We start from the raw sequence: 20103 nt of genomic DNA, 5'->3' as shown, positions 1-20103 counted from the left end.
TGCCGCCGGCTGCGGTGTGGCGGCCGCGATGCACTCCTGCCCCGAGCCCGGCCCTGAGGCGCAGCTCGCCACATCCAGCCCAGAGCGGGGGCTGCGGCTGCAGCAGTGCCAGAGCAGGGGCTGCTGTGGCGGGCAGGCAGCCAGGGCAGGAGCGGCTCCGCCACGGTAGGAAAGGCCTCTCCAGCGCTGCTGGCTAAGGGAGGGTGGGGTCCTCTCCTGGACCCCCAGCTACACGAGCCCAGCTGGACAGCGCTGGCTGGGGAAGCCACAGCTGAGGTGACCCTCGCTCCGTACCCATGAGGGGGTGCAGGATGGGAGCAGCCCCTGCTTCTGTTCCTGCCTCCATGGCAGGGCCCCGGCACCCCAACTGCCACCGTGGGAGGGGGCTGAGCCCCCAGCTCCATGGGTGCAGGTGCCATTTCAGGGGATCTGGGGCTGGGGGTCAGCTCCCTGGGAACAGGTTTCCATTGGTCCTGCAGTGAGATCAGCCCCTGGCCTGCCACCAGACCAGCCACTCTTTTATTCCTTTTTATTAGTAAGGGATTGAAAACACAGTTAAATACATTTCTTTACTGATAATTTACAGCTGTTTCTGCAGCAGAAAATGGGTGCCATTAAATCAGTAGCAGTACTTCAGGAGCAACACTATCTCGGTCACTCTTGGCCTCGTTGTGCCGCCCCGCCAGCCCTCCAGCTCCCCGTGCCTCCAGCCCTGACGGGCAGACAGGCCCTAGGACGCACGGACCAGCCCCTGCCTGCTGCCCAGCTTGGGGGGACGCCTGGCCACGAGCGCTCACCTCCAGCGCTCTCCCCTTCACCTCTGCGACGCGTCGGGCAGGAACCAGGGCAGGGGAGCGGGGCCGGTGCCCTGGCCTTGCTTTGGCGCCTGAAAGGAGAGGAGGAGGAGGGAGAGCAGGGCTGCGGGAGGGCTGGCCCAGCACTGATGGATGAGGGATGGTGACGGACGGGGCTCAGTACACCACCTCGTACACTGTGGCCTTCTTGTCGCCAGAGCCCGTAACGATGAATTTGTCGTTCACGGAGATGTCGCAGCTCAGCACCGACGAGGACTCTTTAGACTGAACGTGAGAGAGGCGGGTGGTGAGGGCGGCGCTGGTGGCTGAAGCCGCCATCATCCACCCCATCCAAATGCTTTCCCCCGCACCTGGAAGATGCTGGCTCCGTAGGGCGTCCGCCAGGCGTTCAGCAGGTTGTCCTTCCCCGTGCTCACGAACCACTTCCCTGTGGGAGGGAGACAAAGCGGGTCAGCGTTTGGGACTCCATTCAGGGGCGCTGAGCATGGCGGGGGGGGGAACCAAAAGGACTTGTCTGGGGCTGTACACAGCCCAAGCAGAAAACACAGCGCTCGCCTACCACAGGAGGCAAATTTGAGGGAGAGAACGCAGCTCTCGTGGAGGTGCAGCTGGTACTTCTCGGGTTTGGTGACATGCAGGATCTCCACGTTGCTGCTCTCCATGCCCACTGCCAGCCACTCTCCTGTCGGGCAGTACCCCAGGGAGAAGATCTGGGGAGAGAGACAGGGTTAGGCAGCGGCCCGGCAGGTCCCGGCCGGCCCCGTGGTGCTCCCGGCCGCCCCAGCCCCTACCTGGGAGCTGAAGTCGTGCTGCTGCAGCTGACGCCCTTCCCGCAGGTCCCAGCACCGCACCGTGTTGTCCAGCCCCCCTGTCCACAGCTTGGTGCCATAGTTAGAGATGTCGATGCAGCTGGCACCATCCGTGTGGCCTTGAAACTGCCTGGGAAAGAGGGCGACGGAGAGGGCGAGGGCACGGCTGTGAGGACTGCCAGCTCCCTAAGAGCCAGCATCCCCGCCACATTCCTGCCCTGTGGCACCAGCCGCCTGCCCTGGGCTCACCTCACCATGGTCTGGTTCTGCAGGTCCCACACCACGATGTTGCCGTCACTGCAGCAGGAGAAGCAGACTTTGGCGTCAGGGCTGATGGCCAGGGCGTAGCAGGCGGGCGCAGAGGAGGTGAGCTCGGCCTTGATGCGGGGCGTGGGGGCCGCCAGGTCCCAGATGGAGAGGGTGCTGGCCTCCCCCCCCACGATCAGGCTCCGGCCGTCGGGCAGCAGCTTGCAGGAGCGGATGTAGTTGTCGCGGTTCTGAATTGGGATTACAGGGAATGGGGCGAGTGAAGGAGGAGCTGATCAGTGCATGGGAGGGGTGCAGGAGACAGATCTCCTTTTCTCGTCACAGACATGAAAGGACCCTCTGTCCCCCTCCATTGTAACAGGCGCACATTCCCCTTCCCAGCCCCCCAAAATGCCTTTCTGTTCCTCCTCTTTACCAAGCAGTCCAGCTGAGCCACGGCCGTCTTGGCGCCCGGCTGCCCCACGTCCCACACCTTCACACAGCCCTTGCCCCCGGTGTAGACGTGCTGTGTGGAGCTGCTGATGGTAACAGCGCAGACCACCTCGCCGTGGGTCAGGGTGTGGAGCTGCCGAGCGTGGCGGGGGATGCCGGAGCCGATGAGGGCGTCGGGTGGGAAAGGTACCGGCTGCATCTGCCCGTCGGCGCTGACGTGGAAGGAGTAGGCGCTGGAAGGGAGCAGAAGAGAGGACTGAAGAATCCCTGGGTGACACCTGAGTGCAGGAGCTGACCTCACCCATTAGCCACGCTCGAGCCAGGTGGAAGGTGTCCTGCTCTGGCTAATGAGGGATATAATTAACCAGCTCTTTGTTACCACCAGCTACTCAGAATGAAACAACAGCATTGGACTCAGAAGTGGAGAGAAACTCTAGCCAGGCCCTGCCCTGCCCTACACCTGCTGGGTGTAGAAACGAGCCCTGGGGAAGGAGATCCCCCCGTACCCATCCCGTGCTGCCCGGCTTGGCCCCTTGCTGGCCACCCTCCCTGCAGCCCCCGCGTGTGCGGCCACACTTACGGTTTCCCTCCTGGGATGGTGGAGAGTGAAGACGAGATGGTGGAAGCCCTCAGGTGAGGGTGTGACTCAAAAGCCACCTGCACAAAGCAAAGGGCACATGATGAGCAAAGGAGGGGACACGAAGGCTGGGCTCATGCCTTTCCCCACATGCCCCGGGATGGGGCCAGCCTGGCTCGGTGCACAGTCCCTGCTTGCTGCTTCATCCACGCGCAAGTGACAAAGGCCAAAATGGGCTCCCAAAGACACAGCTACACACCAGTGGGACCAGTGGGGGCTTCTCCGAGAGCTCTGCAGCCTCCACCGGCCCCACAACCCAGACACCTCCAGAAGGGAGCCCTTCCTATGGTGCACCCCTCAGCCTGAGCTCATTGCAGCAGTGCAGATACTGCACATCAGGGACAGCGCGTGCCCGGGACAGCAGGGGACAGGCAGCAGAGCCAACACGTGCCAGCAGACTTGGCTTATCCCTCAGCGACTTACCATCGGGGACCGGCCGTACATCACAGCGCTGCTGACCTGCGGCGAGAGGTGGATGCCCATGTACATGCTGGGGGCTGGGAGCTCCCCATTGAGGGTGGCATGAGGCACCATCCCGAAGGAGGACGTGTAGGGGCTGGACATGCTCAGCGGGCTGCGGAGAGCTGCACAAGGAGAGACCCGCTTATTGGCCCTAGCCGATGGGTGTGAGCGAGCATCACCCAAGGGAAAAGGGCATCTGGCAGAAGCCAGGCAGCAAGAGGCAGCGTCACCTCTGCACCAGGCCCAGCCAAGCCTGGCATGAACCAGCGGATCAGGAGGAGGGCAGGCAGGTTATGGATTGGGAGCCAAAGACCCAAGGAGAGGGGGAGCCCCTGAGGCTCATCAGTCATGGACCTGGCCTGCAGATGCAGCACGGGAGATCAAACGGCTCCATCCCTCCAAAGGATGCACCATGGACCAGCCGCTAACCCACGGCTACCCTCATCTCTGCTGCCAACGTCCTTTCAGTCTTGGCCAGGCCAAGTTGTCTGCAGTTGATGGCTAAGTGGCTCCACCTCCAGGGTTTCGATGGTTTATTGAAATCGATTCCAATTCAATTTTTGCTAAACCGCTGTAATTTTCTAGCCCAGACAAGGGCTTAACGTCTCCAGTCCTGGCTCTATTTCTCCCTTGGGATAGCTGTCCTCCTCCCATCACCTTCTGGCCCCTTTGGCTAGACAGTGGCCAAACTGTTCCAGAGACGTCTTCCCAAGGCTTCCCTAAATGTCTTCAAGGAAACTGAGGCAGGAAAAGGGGGTGTGACCAGTTCACCATCAGCCACCACAGAGGCCACTACTGAGCCCTCATCCCCCTCCTTTGTGCTTTCAGAAGGCAGCAGCCACTGACAGGGGGTCCTGGGTCAGCTGGATCTCGCCCAGGGTCTCTGCAGCACCCAGTGCATGCAGACCCTCACCCCTACAGAGATCCTCAGCTGCACAAGGAGACCGGCCACGTCCTGGCCTCCCGCATCCCCATGTGCTGGTGGCAGCACTCAGCCACCCCTCTGACCCCTGCAGCCAAGCCCTGAAGCATGCAGCTTCACATAGCAACGCCAAAATGACAACTTGTCAGAGAAAAACAACAATCTCCAGACAAAACACCTGCCCCCCGTAGTGAAGAGCTCCGCACATCAACACACCACCTCCAGCGGGTCTGAGCCTGCCAGGAAAGCGTCGGCAGTTGGGTACGCGGTAATTGCACATAGGTGCACACGTTGGCTGTGGTCAATATGTTTGATTACGTGGAGCAAAATGGTCCTCCCAGCTCTGCTGATGAGAGAAAGTGTCCTGCCTCCCCTCGCCCCAGCCCCATGGCACCGTCCGCAGCAGAGCGCGACACCCCCCGCTGTCCCCGGACACTCACTGATGGTGTCGGTGGTAGGTGCCTTGGTGGGGGGCTGCCGGAGCAGGGCGGCCGAGCTGGGTCCGGGGCCGGGCGTGAGGGAGTCACGGGGCGGCGAGGAAGCAGAGGGCTTGGAGGTGGGAGCGCTGGCTGGGGGGTCGGTCTGCACAGCAGAGGGAAGAGCAGCCTCAGCGGCGGGACCACTGCCTGGGAGAGCGATCCCCGGCACCATACGCCTGCCAAAGGCCTCGAACCACCCGGGAGGGGAGGGGGACACCAAGAGGCACCACTCCCGGACAGAGCTGGATGGGGACTCGGCCATCCTGGGCCCGATCCCTTCTCCTTTTCTCCTTTGCCCCTTGCACCCTTCCCATGATGTGGAAGGAGCCCCATGTCCCCCCCCTCGGGTGTAAACGCCCGATGCAAGCCCCAGGTCACCCCAAACTGTCACAATCCTGCACCCCTACAGCACCCTGCTGCCAGCACGCAGCCCCGCGGGGCCATTACACAGAGATTTGCTGCTCCCTCGTGTGAAATCCCTCTGCGCCGGGGGCACCCCCATCCCCAGCCTGCGTGGAGCAGGACCGGGAGGATGGACGCCTGGGACGAACTGGCCTCTCCGATCCCCACAGCTATTTCATTCCTTTCTTTTTTCTTGCCTCTCTTATTTCTTCCTCTTTTTCTGCCTGGGGATTTTGTCAACACTAGCAAAGGAAAAAAATTAATAACAGAGAAAAGCTACGTGCTGCGCTGGCAGATTGCTCAGGGCGCTTTGTCTGCTCTAATCCGATTGTGCTGGGGAGCTGCTGCTCGCTGCTCCCTGCGGCCCCCAGCCGGCTCCTGACCCCGGGATGGCGGGGATGCATTGCTTTGGTCCCTGCGGTGGCTGGGAGGGCCGAGGAGTGGCAGAAGCGTCCCTCCCCCTTCCCGCATGCTGATGTTTCAATCTGAGCATTGGGCTGGTGCTTCGCAAGGAGGACCGGGGAAAAAAAAAAAAAGAAAAAAAAAAAAAGAAAAATCGATTGCCGAGAGCAGCTCTGGGGAATCCTGCAGGCAGCTGGATGGAAAATACCTGCATAGAGCCAGGCCTCTGCCTAGCAGATGATTAGCCTCCCTCTGAGGGCACGGACCTCTGCTCCCAGTGCTGGGGAGTCTGGCAGTGGGTACCAAGCACTCGGCACCGGTGTCTCCTCACCCACCTTCGGGCTGTGGCAGACAGGCCACAGAGAAATTTGGGGCCATGTCCCCAGCTCCGCTGCCCACCCACGGCCCGGGCTGCCCATGCTGCTCCCTACCAGACTCTGGTCCTTCGGCTTGAGGGGCGTCGTGCTGCGGCTAGAGGTGATGGAGGCAGGGCTCTCGGGCATCTCCCGGCGGGCTGGCGGGAGCCGGCTGCTGGGTGCGCGGCTGGGGCTGCCGGGCTCCGAGGGAGGGTCCTGGGGGAAGAAGAGGTCTCTGGGGAGCTGGGAACCGCAGTCGCTCTGCGCAGGAGGGCAGGCACAACAGGGGCCCCGGAGAGCCACCCCCAGGCCCAGAGCCCAGCAGGGACCGTCAAGCCCCAGTCTGCTCCCCCCTGCCTGCCAGGCGAGCTGCTCGTCCAGCCGCTCACTGCCCCACATCTGCCTGAGCTTAATGAGGAGCATCCACGCAGAGGCCTCAGCTCTGCTCCACAGTCCCCTGGATGAGAAACCTCCTTGATTTTTCTCTTTGAACAAAATCAGAGGTAACAGCAGATTCAGAGGACACTGGTGGCCACGGATGCCTTCACAAGGAGGGATGGCGACCAGCACACCCAAGGAACTGAGAAAGGGCCTCTTGGCAGCTCCTCGACAGCATTTCACAGGCAAGGCCACCCATCTGCTCTTGCACTCCTATAACCATTCAATTAGGGCTGTGATTTTTATCACCATAATTACACCGATGAGCAGTTTTTATAAGTGTCATTTTCTGCAGAAATCCCCGCTGATGTTCCTTTCAGGGCTTGTATTTTCTTGGGAAGTGGCAGGAGGAAAAAAAAAAAAAAATCACGTGTGTTGTCCCTCCCCCCAGTCTTCCAGGGGAGAAAAAGGGATGTCCCCAAAAACATCATCTCTGCCAAGAATAGCTGAGGCTGTGCTAAAGTACTGTTGTATCTGCCTTGGTGGTCAGGGAAGGTTGTACCTGAAGCACCTGGCAGTTTGGTTGCAAGAGACTGAAATTCAGTGTACCGTGCACTGAGACACAGGCACAGGCTCAGTGTGTTAACGTCAAGGCTGCTCTAAGGCCAGGCACCGTATGAGACTGCCCGGACGGGGGCTGGCGGGGCCGGGCCGGGTTGGGGGCATGCTGCGAGCTCTCCTGCCAAAGGCAGCACAGCAGGCCTGCCTGCTCCTGCCACCTCCGCGCGCGTGAGCTGCCAGCAGCAAGCCCAGCTCCCTGGGGCTCTCATCCCAGCTTATCAGCCTCCCCATATGGGATGCTACAGGAGAGGGGTGAAACGGGATTGTGAAGTGGAGCCAAGTTTATGGCTGGCAAAGCTGATCCCTGGTTGGCACAACCTTCAACCCAGAGCACTGCGAATCGGAATCAGCCTTGGCTGGCATGAACACATCAGAGCAGGGCTGGCGCATGTCCTGGCTGGCCGCTCCTGCCCAGCAGCAATGACCCAGAGCCTAACAAACCCCAAAGCTCGGGAACCAGAGTCCTAAACCTGATGATTTGAGCTGGATACCCTGCAAGGCTTCAGCATGCCCTTAAGGGTGTGGGCTTACCTCATCCACCACAAGGTTGTATTCGCTCTTGTCCCCATCGCTATCCTGCAAGGGGGGAGAAACCCAGAAAGGCTCAGTCAGGAGTGGGAGAGGCTGGACCAAGCTCTGGGCTCTGCCCCACAGGACCCCAGCCAGCAGAGAGACCCCATTCTCTCCTGCACATCACTTCTCGTGGACCAACACCATGCCCTGCAGGCAGCGACCCAACCCTCTGGCTGAGGGGCCTCCCCGGGGCTCTTAATTTTGTTCGTTTCTTTTCGCAGGATTACAGCCCTCTGCTCCCAGGGCAGGCACAGAGCTCCCCGGCCACCTCCAGGGCCTGGGCCCGTCTCCCACAGCCACACTCTTCGGTGCACTCACATAATGCCCAGGCAGGTCCTTCTCCTCCCGCTTCCGCTTCAGCCCCGTGCCTCCCGTCCGCTCCTCATCCTGCAGGCTCTCGGGAGGGGAAGCAGAAACGCTCTGAGCCAGAGAGGGGAAGAGGAAGGCGTGTGAGCCGGTGAGAGAGCAGACAGCCTGCAAATCCCTGCCAGCCGCATTTCCTCTCTGGAAGAGACCTCCCAGTGCTGCTGCCTGCACCCAGCCAGTGTCCAGCATCCAGCCAGCTACCCGTGCAACCTGTGCCACAGCCGGTTTGGGGGGCAGGGGTCCCCTTCCCCCACCAAGCAGGTGTCAGGGCTAAAGGGGGAGGCTCTACTCTCCCCCTTGGCACAGAAACCTGTGGCATCCCCTGACTGGCATCCCGTGCACCCTTGGCCAAGAGTCCTCTAAGATTCAAACATACCTAGGGGCAGACATGGGGTTTAGTCTGGTGCTTTAAGCAAGGCTGGGGAAGATATTTCCAGACCCCTGAGTTCTAGCCTGAATTCATCCATTCAGCTCCGACGGGGCAGAGAGAAGGGAAGCAGGATGGGGACTGTCCTTGGGGGTTGGCTGCCCACAGTCTCCTGGCGTGGGCAGAAGGCAGATGCATTTTTAGGGTGCTCAGAGACTCACCCACATGCAGCCCCAACACGCCATCACCTCCCTTTCCCAGCTTGGCCCCAGAAAGACTCCAAAGTGAGCTGCCCTCACTCCTTCCCCTGCCCACTCTTCACCTCTCAAACCTGGCCAGGCCCCACGCCCCAGCCGCTCCCCAGGGAGAACACGGCCGGTCCATCATCCCATCATCGCCTCCACCCCGGCAAAGCATCTCCCTGGCTGGCGGGCAGGAGGAAGAGGGAGAGAACAAAGCCCTGCCCAAAACCCCAAAGCCACAGGCTCCCCTTCCTTGCCAGAGCAGAGGGGTGGGCAACAGGGCAGGGGGGCAACAGCCCCAGCCGGCAGACAAGCCCTGCTGTGACAGGGACGAGGGAGGACAAGGAGTCCCAGCCGTGCCCTGGCCCAGCCGCTGGCATGCAGGGCTGCGTGAAGCCAGGAGCTGAGCGAGGCAGCATCCCTAGCACAGCTGGAGAGCAGATCCGCCCCTTCGGGAGATAACAAGGCATGGCGGAGTGGAAAATCCCCATCGGAGACGTGTTTACTTCACCTTAACCCTGCCGCTGCAGGAGCCAGCGGGCTGGGAAGCAGGATGGGGCCAGCAGGACGAATGCCCCTTCCCCGAGATGCTGCCAGCAGCCGCAGGGGTGTCTCAAATCCCCTCCCGCCCCCCATGCTCGCTGCTCGGAGGACGATAATGCAATCAAGTGGTGCCTGCCCACCTGCAGCCCCCTGGCTCTCCTGCAAACCAGAGGAACACCAGGCTGACACCAGTTACCGGAGAGGCTGCCCTTCCTCCCAGAGCAGCCGGGGTGCCTGGGCCGGGGCAGTTTCTGGGGCACGGCTCCCCAACCTTCCCAGGACTGCTCTGCAGAGCAGTTCGTGCCAGGGGTCCGGGAGAAAACGCCCCTTCCCAGGGCTCCCACATGGTTGATTGTTTCCAGCACAGTAGGATTAAGAGCCTCGACACATACAACCACAGAGCAGAAAGGATGCTCCCAGTCCCCCGGGGCGATCTCTGGAGGAGGTACCTGGGTATATACAGGATCACAGGGGTGATCCATCCTGCACAACACAGCGACCATCTCTCCCTCCTCCTCTCCCACCTGACTGCAAGCCTATGAAGATCAATGCCAATTGCTCCCCAATGGAGGGGCTCGTTAACCCTTCCTTCCCCTGCCTGTACCAGGAGCTGGAGCTCTGGCTTACTGCAGCCACGGATTCTGGGAAGGGAGTCATAGACCTGGGACTCATGACAGGCTGGGGGGTATCTTAAAAGGGAGGGTGCAGCCAAGGGTTGCAGAGGGGCTGGCAGCACTGGGCTTAGGTAAGCAGACCTGTTCAGAGCGTTTCCTAAACTGGAAACTTCTTGAAAAGGACAGGGCTGGTTATTTCAGGAGCAGCCCTCGACCTTTAGATCCTTGCATCAGCAAAGACTCTGAACTGAGGTGGCCCAGAACCTTCAGCTACAAAACCCCGATGCAAACAGAGCCCATCCAAGCCAGCAAAGCAAAGGCAACAGGGGCTGCAACAAGCAGAGCCCCTTTGTCTTCTATTCTCCGCTCAGATGTTCTCCTGGACTCCCCTACATCCCTACGCACACATATTTGCCACTTGGCTGCTCCCACCCTCCACACTGCAGCTGGATTTACTCTCCAGCCTGCAGCACCACGGAGTTCAAACACGGCTCTGTTCCACCCTAGACACGGCTGCATTTCAGCGCTGCCTCCACCATGCATGTGCCAGTGGAGCGGATGCCAGCTCAGGTGCAGGAGCCGGTCTGGAGCCTGTGCATTCACACCCCTGGGGCTCAAGCTGGGTTTGCACGTGCAGTGCTGTTCGCCAGAGGGACTGGGCTGCCCCAGAGGTCAGGGCAGAAGTGCTGGGCCCTGCTCAGGGGCGACAGCAGAAGGGCTGGACACCTTGCCCTGGATAAACAAGGGTGGGAATGCACAGCGGGACACGGGTCAGGGCCCCCTTCGTTAGGCTGGCCTGGAAGGAGGCTCCTTCTAGCCCTTGGGGAAATCAGCTCCACTGAGAAATACGAGATGACCCCCAAATTCCCCAAATCCAGAGATTTGGCCCAGCCTCGTGAGGACCCCTGCGCTGCCTGCGGGAGAGGGCAGAGCTGCCCCAAGCCCCTCTCCCCACCTACCCCCAGCTTCGTGGCTTGCCCTTGCCTTCTTGCCATGCTAAGCCCTTGCAAACTCAGTACCCAGGGGAAGGCCAGTCCTGGGAGTCTGTCACCCTAGTCACCTTGTGTGCAAACACAGCCAGCCTTGAAAGGTGACTCAGGGTGGCAGGGGGAGATGTCCCCTGCTCTTATGCACCAAGCTGGGGAGGGAGGGGGAGGAAAGGAGCCCACACATTGGGAGGAATGAATGGGAGACCCAGAGCCCGCAGCAGAAGGAGAGCAGGGTGCCTGAGCTGTGGTGTACAAGGGAACAACATGGACCTGCTCTGCCCGCAGAGCTGCCTCCCCTCCCCAAGGAGCCCCACGACTCCAACCTGGCCCCACATGCCAATGAAACCCCCGTCCCTGCCGCTGCCTCCCCTCGTGCTGGAGCACGGCCTTGCAGGCTGCCACCAGACAGAGGACAGCTCAGCTACCTCTGGGCTGTTTGCTTTGAAAAGGTCAGGAAACAAAACATTCCTGGAAATCCTACTGCAAGCGCTTGCCAAGGGAGCCGTCTGCAGCACCTGCAGAAGACACAGCCCCTGCTCCTGATCGCACTGCCCCAAAGCCAAGCCCACCGCTGCCCCGGGGTGCCCTCCCCGCAGCCAGGCTCTCCCAGCACCCACAGCCTTTCCCAGGAGCCTGGCAGCCAGCTCTGCCTCCTGACTGGAGCATGCTGGAGATGCCTGAAGTGACTCTGGGGGCTGGCAGGCTGCCGGGCAGGGTCCCGTGGAGGGAAAGCCTGTCCACTTGCCCACGCACTGAGGCCAGCTGAGGCCACCAGCCCGGCCAGAGCCAGGCGTGCCGGCACGACTTACCCGGCTCGGGGTGTGCTCTGGAGCCCGGGCGGCAGCAGGGAGAGCATCCAGGCAGGTCCGTGTCGGTGAGGCAGAGGGGAGAGGAAAAGGCTGTTAATGCGGAGGCTGTGCCCCAAGTACCCGGATAGGGAGGAGAAAGGGGCACTGCAGGGCAACACGGGAGGAGACAGCGGGACATGGGCTGAAAAATCACACCCAATATCCCACTTTGACCATCTGCAGCGTGGATTCTCTGATGTCTAATGGGAGGCGAGCACATCGGTCTTCCTCGGGGAAGCAGGGGGAATCTCTATCCACCCACCTACTTTCAAGAAATTCACTCCAGCTTCGGAATCTCTTCCCTGGATGTGGGGACAGGTCCAAGGCTGCCAGGAGGGGACAAGCCAGCCAGCCAGCTGAGACCTCCTGAATCACACCCATCCTATTTCCTTAGGAAGCCATGCTAAAAAGCCCTACTTCGAAACCCTCCGAGGCTTTTTTACATGCACAACAAAACAGGTCCACCTCCCTGAGCTCAGGGAAGAAGTGCCAGGCATTTGCTGCAAACCTAAGCGTGGGGTCATGGGCTGGGGTCTGGCAACCCGCCCTGGTTGATTTTCATTCCTCACGATCCCATCAGCATTCGGAGAGAACAAACTCGTCCTAGTCTCTGCTGGCAAAAGGAGGCAGGCGGGTATCAGGAGATGAGGGACGCTGCGTGTGGGCGGCTGCTCCATGGGTATGGTCAGCACGGAGCCGGGGAAAGGCGGGGGAGAGGGACCGGGTGCCTGCCACCAGCACTTCAGCCCTGGCTCAGCTTGATCCACACCAGCTCAGGCTAACCATGGCAGAGCACCGGGGATTAACCCAAGCCATATGTAGCATTTCACTTTTTTTTGTTGTTTTAAAAGGAATTATTCTGAGTGTCTTTGTGCCCTCTGCCACGGCTGGATGCCCATGCCAAGGGGCAGCTCTGGGCCGTGCATGGCAGGAGCTGCCGCTGGAAGCGCAGGCTGCCCGGGTCTCAAAGGGTTAAGGCAGGCACAGCACAGCCTGCTTTTATCCTCTTTCTGAGTTTGTTTTTCTCCTTCGGGGGAAGGCCATACTTAAAGAAACACTGACAGAATTAAAACCACAGACACCTGCGTACAGGGGTGCAAAACAGACACAGTTTCCTGCTGCTATTTTCACCACCTTGAAATCTTACAAGCAAGACCGGATCATTAGGAAAATGCAACAAACCCCTCCACTGCCCAGTTTTGCTGTTACCGTTGGGTCCTGGCCCAGCAGCATTTCCAGACCCTGAATCAGGGACACAGGGAGCAGCCAGCACCTTCCCCAGAGGAGTGTGCAGAGGAGCATCACTATGGCTGTTGAATTTTACTGTTTCTAGCCCATAGAGCTGCCCTGCTGCCCAGAGCCCTCTGCCTGTGCCTCAGTGTTCCTGTCAGCAAAAACACCTGATGCCTGCGCTCTGCAGAAGGTGACTAGAGCTCAGAGCGGCTTCTCCTTCGTGCAGCACTTCAATAGCAACAAGCCACCAGCAAAGCTGGGTCATGTTATTAATTTGGCCCAGGCCTGCCAGTAGCATTCAGAGCACTGATTTAACGATGATTAAATATTGATGATGTTTGTAAAGCACTTTGTGATCCTGATAGGAGGAGGCACCCATAAGGATGAGGAATTACTGCTATTTACAAGGCACCACACACACAATAAGGCTCTGCTTTCTAAATTCCCTGCCACAGACCTGTGGCTCCCACAATTTCTACCAGGGGCTTGCAACAGTATTTTCCCTTAAAGTCTCAGCTTCAGGCATCAGATCTTTATCTGGTGTAAACCTTGGTGTAAACAGAGAGGGTTTCTCTGTGGTGGGGATCTCACACGCTCCCAGCTGCCTCATGGAGGGGGACCCTCACACACTGGAAATACTCAGGGGAGCAGGAACACCCATGTGTGCACACACGTGCCCAGAGCCCTGCTGCTTGGCCTCTGGGGTGCACACACAGCCGCCCGCCCACCACCACACACCATCACTGCATGGCAGCTGTTCCCCTGGTCAGAAATAGAGCCAGCCTCCCGGGGCTGCAGATATTTAATTAGCTGGATCTGCCATTTGCAGTGCTTGCTGCTCCCCCTGGCCGCAGGGAGCAGCTGCCAGGCACTGAGGAGCCCCAGGAAACAGGCAGAGCGGGCAGCAAGATCCCTCCCAGCGCTGTCCGTGCACCTCTGGGACGTCTGCCCAGCACTGACTCAGTCAGTCTTCGAAGGGTTAATCCAGCTGTGCTTCTTCCCCTTACCTCTGTTCTCCCCATCCTGGGCCACTCTGTCCTCCTTGGCAGCCAGCTGAGACTGCGCCATCAATGCCCCCGAAAGGGCCAGGAGCCCCGAGGTGCCGCTGACCCCGCTCAGGCTAGAAGGCTGCATGCTGGAGGGGTGGGATGTCAGCGGGATGGGGGATGCGTGGTGGGAGAGGTGCTGAAGCTGCTGCTGCTGAAAGAGAAAGAGCAAATGGTCCTCGATCTGGGAGGAGACAGCCGCAGCCATGCCCGGCACCCCTCAGCTTCCCGCATGAACTGCAATGCAAAGCGCAATGGGATGAGACGCAACGCAAGGACAAGGAGGGGAGCAGAGCTGTCGAGGCTGCACAGTCCAGGTCACATCGCCTGCCCCTGCCACCCAGGGCACCTCGAGTACCTCCCCGCGGCAGAGGTGATCCGGACACGTGGCAGACGAGCCCAAGCCGTGGCTCTGCCCTGCTCTGCTCAGGGCGGCGGGGGGCAGGGAGGATCCCAGAGGCCATCCACCGCCTTGGGGACACTGCGGCAAACCCTCTCACTGCAGGGGACCAGCCCCGGGCTTATCAAAGTAGTAAAGACCCTGGCTTCCCCCATCACTGCACTGCGTGGTCTGTACCCCTGAGCAGGAAAGAGCCTTCGCCCACGGCTGGGCAGCGGGACTCACCCCGACAATGCTGTTCAGTTCCCCCATGGTCACCTGCTTGGCCCGCTCCACAGCCTGCAGGACCTGCTGCTGGTGCTGGGAAGGAAGAGCACGGGGAGGTCACACCATGCCCCTGGCCAGAGGGACCACACGGCCCACCATCGCCCCAGCCGCCCGGGTTGCGCAGCCCCCTCTCCCATCCCTCCAGCGCCGGTACAGAGGTTTCCCCCCCCCGAACCTCCCGTTGTTCAGGCTGGACTCAGGTTTGCCTCTTCCTGAGGGCCTCGAGAGAAGCCTGAGCAGTCCGGTGCACATCCCCTGCCTCCTTCCTTACCTCCTGCGTCAGAAAGGGTATAATCTGGGCACAGATGGCACTCAGTCTCTTGACAATCTCTGCCTGAAAGAGGAAGCAGGTATCGCTATGGACGGGAGGGCTCTGAGCCCCATCCAGTCCCCTCCAGCAGAGAGGAGGGCAGCCAAGCATCCTGCAGACACACGCAGCCTCTGCGGAGGAGTTAAAATCTCCCCACCCACACCCGCTCAGCGTAAATCCTCCTGCTGCCTCTGCGTCCCTGCTGGGATTTCCAAAGCTGCTGCCAAGGGAGGACTCTGCCCAGGGCTGCGGGACCCTCCCAGGCTGTCAGGTCCCCCCAGGCACATGGGAGGGAACCCGACTCCTAAATCCCTCCGTGGATCCAGGCCAAGCCGAGCTCTAAGCTGTCAGTCCTTTCGCAGCCCAGCTGGCTTTGCTCAGCCCAAACCCATCTTGGCTTTGTGGGCTGCCGCTCTCGCAGCCAGCGGGCAGGCTGGCAGGGAAGGAGGAGAGCCGAGCCGCAAGCGCTGGCAGCGGGCCATCGGCATGCTGCTCGCTCTCTCCCTGAACGTCGGACTCGAAGCCAGGGGGAGAGCAAGGGGGACGCAAAATTCACACAAACAAATTCAGCCCTCTCTGCACCGCACCAGCAAAGCCCTGCAAGGCACCAATGGTGGTACCTGCTCTGCCCTCCCTGCCCTGGCCACAGCAGGGGCTCCTGCTCCCACCCCTGCCGAAGCCCCAGGTCAGCCGGCAGCTCTCCCTGCTCCTTCCAGAGGGGGAGCGGAGGCACAGAGCACCCCCATACCTGTCCCCTGCCCAGCAAGTGGCAACGAGGAAATGCAGAGGACCTGGCGCGTCCTCTCCTCAGCCTGTGGTTACAGACAGACCCACAGCCTGGCTGCGTCCCCACCGGGTAAGCGGCATTTCCCAAGGGAAGGGGCTGTGGCTTCCAGCCCAGCCTCTCCAAAAGAAAACCCACGCCTCCCGGGGAAAACTTGATCTCCCCCACCCGCTGCAAATCCACCCTGGCACTGGCGGAGGGATTGGCTGCTGTGAAGTGTTTTCTCATCTCAGGTTTCCGACAATCCCTGACAGCATTGCAGAGAGGTCAAACCACGCACAAAGCCGGCAAAGAACAAAGGGAACATTTACCTGCTGTGCTCAAAGGCTGCCTGCGCCTGGGAGCACACCCGCACCCACCAGCGCCCCGGTCACCCGCAGGTCCCGGCTGCTGCGTCAGCCACTGCCACGACGCCCACGCAGGACCCCAGCAGCCAGAGACCCCCCCTCCTCCGGACCTCTCCTGCCCACGCAGAGCCAGGAGCCGGACCCGGGTGGGCCAGGGCTCCCTCTCCTCAACCACTTGGCCATCGCCTCTCTCACCTCGCGGGCAGAGTCCCCGGCCCTGCGTGGCTCGGGCCACCCCTGGGTCCCAGTCCCACCCCTGGGTCCCAGTCCCACTGGAGCTTGGAGCATGCGGGGATGGCAGGAACGTGCTCGCGGGCTCTATGACTCTCCCTGCTAACAAAAGGAGCAAACTCGGAGGGGCTGAGCCAGCTGGAGGAATATGGCAGTTGACTTGCCACTTTGTCAGGCATTGGTCCAAACTAATTTCCCTGGCAGAGAGCCCGTGATGACTAGATTGATAAATCTGAAGAGGGAAAGCAAATTAACGCTGGAACAAAAGGGGAACCAGGGAAGGGTGAAAACACTCCTCTGGCTTCGGGAAAGGAAAAGGGGATTAAAAAAAAAAGAAAAGAAAGACAATCCATTTGCCTCTGGGCTCCAGCTCCTGCTGTTTCCTCCACGATCCCTCCTGCGTCTGGGGCCCCAGGGAGAGGTACGTGCACAGGGCTCATGGCCCGGCTCTGAGAGGTGCTTTGGGATGGCAGGGAGGGGGTCCTGTCCCAAGGCACCTACCAGAACTCAATAGCGCACATCCTGACAACTGCTGAACCCCTTTGCAGGCCAGTCCCTCGCACAGAGCCGTGCTACGTCTCCCATGCCATTACAGCTACATGGGGACGAGGGAGATAATTTTCCAACAAAGTCTCCACCCTCGGCCTCTTCCCCACCATCCCCTGCTGCTGGCCCGGACCCCACCTCACTTACCTGCTTGTGCATTTCAATGTTCAGCCCGTAGGACATCTCATAGTACTGAGAGCAAAATCACAACACAGCCTGGTTAGGAGCTGCCCAGAGCAACTGGCCCGTTACCAGCCAGGGGCTCGGCAGCCAGCCCGCCCCTGCTCCCCCCAGCCGAACACCACCGCTGCTGCTGAGGGTCCCTGCTCCCCCCAGCCGAACACCACCGCTGCTGCTGAGGGTCCCTGCTCCCCCCAGCCCATGAGAAACAGCTGTCCAGCACAGCATGGGCCGAGACCCGTGCCATGAGCCTGGGACAAGGTGGGGAGCAGCTGCAGTGTAGACTGTTTAACACCTGTAATTTCTGCATTAGTTTAATGTGTAAACCAGCCCCCTTGCCTCCCACATCCCCTCCTGTCCTGGCCTGTCCTTCCCACCCCTAACCCAGACCCAGTCCCTGACACAGCTGCCCATCTAGTCACACGGGTGGCCATGCCTGCGCAAAAGCAAAGGTGACATCGGGTTACACCTTTCACCAGTCACTAGTGACTCTGGCAGTGGTGACAGCAGCAGACCCCGTCCCCTTGCCCCTGAGGACAGGGAGAAGGGGGGGACCAGACGACCCGCCTTCCTCCAACAAAGCCCATTTCAAAGGCGGCAGCCCACCTCTGGGAACCCCTGAGCCTCCGGGATGTGGGAAGGGATCCCAGCTGGTGGGTGACAGGAACATGCCCTGCGATGCCGATAAAGCCTAGCAGACCCCTGGCCTCACGGACAGGGCTGTCATCACCCGGGGGATGGGGGTTGCCCAAGTTTAGGTCTGTCTGCCTTTTGGATGGTGTAATTTGGGTTCCCCCTTTCCCTAGAGAGGCCAGTAATGTCAGATGCTGAAGGAGAGGGAATGCTGCTCTGGCTCTGCAGTTCCCATCGTCTTCCCTTCCTTCCAGCAGCTACCCCCCCTCCTGCCAGGGCTGCCAGCAGAAGGCCTGGCTCTGGCTGGTGCCCGGGTGTGTGCGTCGGTGTCAGGGCCTATTAACCCCGCGCTGGCAACTGCGGAGGGCTCCTGCCCTGCTCCTTCTAAAGGCAGCTTCCCCTTCCACCCAAAACACCAGCCTTGGGGTACCACTTCCAAGACACCCCCCCCTTGGGAGAGAGACAGGGAGGAGGAGGAAGATCTCTTAAAAGGCCAAACAGAAAAAGGGAAAAAAGAAAATAAAAGAGACAAAACCTATGGCACCACTCCTGGGCTCAAGCAGCACCCAGTGGCAGCAGACATCAGCAGAAGAGCCAGCCGTTGCTAAGAATAACGATTAACTCCTTCCTAACTCACACACCCCCCAGCCCCACCACCCAGGCCAGACCCAGGCCAGGCACCCCCCGGCAGGGGCGGCTCGGGGAGGCCGCTGGCCCATTTGGGCGAGCGGCTGAGTGGAGCCCCAGAGGCCGGGGCCTCAGCGGAGGGTGGCAGTCAGGGATGCTTTGGGGGAGGCGGGGGGACAGGGCAGGGGTAGCTCACCATGACATAATGTCTCTGCATCTCCGTCTTCTCACTCACCAGCTTCTCACATTCCAGCTTCAGGCTGCAAAGAGGATCCACGGTTTTCATTCACGGACCCACACCTCCTGCCCCATCCCTCCAGCTCCCACTTTCCACCCCACGACCTCAGCAAGCTCGGCATATCTGCTGCCTGCCCCCACAGTCTCATGGGGCTGCGGGGGTGTCACACGCCCACCCCTAACTGGTGTTGCCATCCCTGGGGGACCTGAACCCCTGCGGCTTTGCTGCCCACGCAGCCCCCGCTCCCCCCCGGCCGGTCTATCGCACCCACCCGGTGCTCCGTTCCCGCAGCACTGCTGCCATCCCCTCCACATCGCCCTACACCCAGCTCAGCCTGAGGGAACAAATCGTGGGTGGTCTCCCCCTTGGGACCCCCACTCAAGACCTGGTGCCCCAATTCACGGCTTCACACTACCCCTCAGCCTAGACCCCTCTCCCGTTCTTCCCCAAGCGCTCCTTTCACCAGGACCCCTTTCTCCATCTTCTCCTGCCCCAATTCACCCCCTGGTCTGCGCCCCATCCTTCCCCCGTGCCCGGACTCCCCTCTCCCCGTGCCCTCAGCCCCCGTTACGCCCCTTCCCCGGATGCTCGCCTCTGCCCGTAGCCCTGCCTGACCCCCGGCCACCTCCTGCCCCCTAAGCCACCTCGTCTCTTCACCTCCCGCCCTGCGCCCCCCCTAAAATAGGGGTCCCCCGCCCGCAGCTCCCTTCCCGACCCTGCAGCCCCGCTCCACCCGCCCCTCACCTGTGGTACTGAGCCTGCAGGAACTGAAATTCCTCCTTGATGCGGTCGCAGATTTCCAGGACCGAGAACTTGAAGGGCTGCCCGGGCTGGAGGGGGGTCTGGGGAGAGACGGCCCGGCTGGAGGCTGTGGCTCCGCCGCGCTGCCCCCCGCCGCCCCCGCCCGCCCCGGTACTTACCGGGTGCCGTCCCTGCGGGAACATCCTGAGGGCCCGGGCCCCCGCCCCGGCCCCCCCGCTCCCCGGCCCCTGCTCCCCGCCCGTCTCCCCGCCCCTGGCGGGGGAGCTCCCCCGCCGGGCTCCGGGGGTCCTCGGGGGTCCCTCGCCTCGACGCCGGCAGCGGGAGGGCGGCCGGGCCGCGGAGTCCGCGCGGAGGCGGGGGGTCGGCGGGGGCGCCGAGCGGCTCAGGCGGGGCGAAGCCGGCTGCCGTCGGGCGGGCGGGCAGGGGGGCGGCCGGGCGGCCGCGGGGTCTCCGCTCGCCCCCCATGGGGGCCGGGGGCGGGGGCAGGGAGGGGGCGGGAGCGGGCGGCGCCGGCGGGGCCCCGGCGGTCCCCGGCTGGCGGAGCTGGCGGAGCTGCCGCCCGGCCCCGCCGGCCCCGCGCGCCCCGTCCGCCGGCGCCCGCTTAAGGTGGCGCGTCCCCGCAGGACGCGGGGGGCGCCGGGGCCCGCGGGGCTCGGGACGGCGGGAGGGAGCGGCTCCGCCGCCCGCCCGGGCAGCGCCGGAGCTCCCGCCGCGCCGGCTCCGTTGCCGCGGCGGCCCGAGGGGGCGGCGGCCCCGCTGCCCCGACCCCACGCTCCCGCGGCGATGCCGGGGACCGAGGCGGGGGGGGGTGTCCCGGGAAGGGGCCGGCCCTGGAGCCGCTGCCCCGGGGCCGAGCGGAACCACGCGGGAGGCGTCCGCCGACACCGCTGCCCCAGCCCTCCGCCCCCGCCGGAGCGCCGCTCGCCTCCGCGGGCCCCTCCCTCGCCCCGGGACCCCCCTCCCGCACGTCCCCCG

At 61.9% G+C, this 20103-nt stretch overlaps 1 protein-coding gene across 3 annotated transcripts; it reads right to left on the bottom strand.

The window, feature by feature from the left end:
* Positions 1 to 514: 514 nt before the first annotated feature.
* Positions 515 to 19335, bottom strand: TLE2 (TLE family member 2, transcriptional corepressor). 3 transcript variants are annotated; one of them, XM_050910446.1, is made up of 20 exons: positions 19287 to 19335; positions 19111 to 19208; positions 18325 to 18388; positions 16836 to 16880; positions 14742 to 14804; positions 14429 to 14503; positions 13765 to 13957; positions 11486 to 11502; positions 7874 to 7975; positions 7514 to 7558; positions 6059 to 6199; positions 4785 to 4926; positions 3384 to 3544; positions 2904 to 2980; positions 2307 to 2556; positions 1874 to 2121; positions 1607 to 1754; positions 1375 to 1525; positions 1166 to 1242; positions 515 to 1079 (listed from the first exon to the last, which is right to left on the bottom strand). In XM_050910446.1, the coding sequence occupies exons 1-20, from the start codon at positions 19308 to 19310 to the stop codon at positions 972 to 974; spliced, it is 2229 nt and encodes a 742-aa protein (XP_050766403.1). In that variant the 5' UTR covers positions 19311 to 19335; the 3' UTR covers positions 515 to 971. The 3 variants fall into 3 exon arrangements, with proteins under 3 accessions (XP_050766403.1, XP_050766405.1, XP_050766404.1); XM_050910448.1 differs by having other exon boundaries at positions 13765 to 13954; XM_050910447.1 differs by lacking the exon at positions 515 to 1079 and having other exon boundaries at positions 1172 to 1242; positions 1607 to 1750.
* Between the last annotated feature and the right edge of the window lie 768 nt (positions 19336 to 20103).

Source organism: Gymnogyps californianus, chromosome 24 (genome assembly GCF_018139145.2).
Source record: "Gymnogyps californianus isolate 813 chromosome 24, ASM1813914v2, whole genome shotgun sequence".
NCBI classification, from domain to species: domain Eukaryota; kingdom Metazoa; phylum Chordata; class Aves; order Accipitriformes; family Cathartidae; genus Gymnogyps; species Gymnogyps californianus.
Note: the sequence above shows the minus strand (reverse complement) of the source record. Positions and strands in the feature narration are given on the sequence as shown.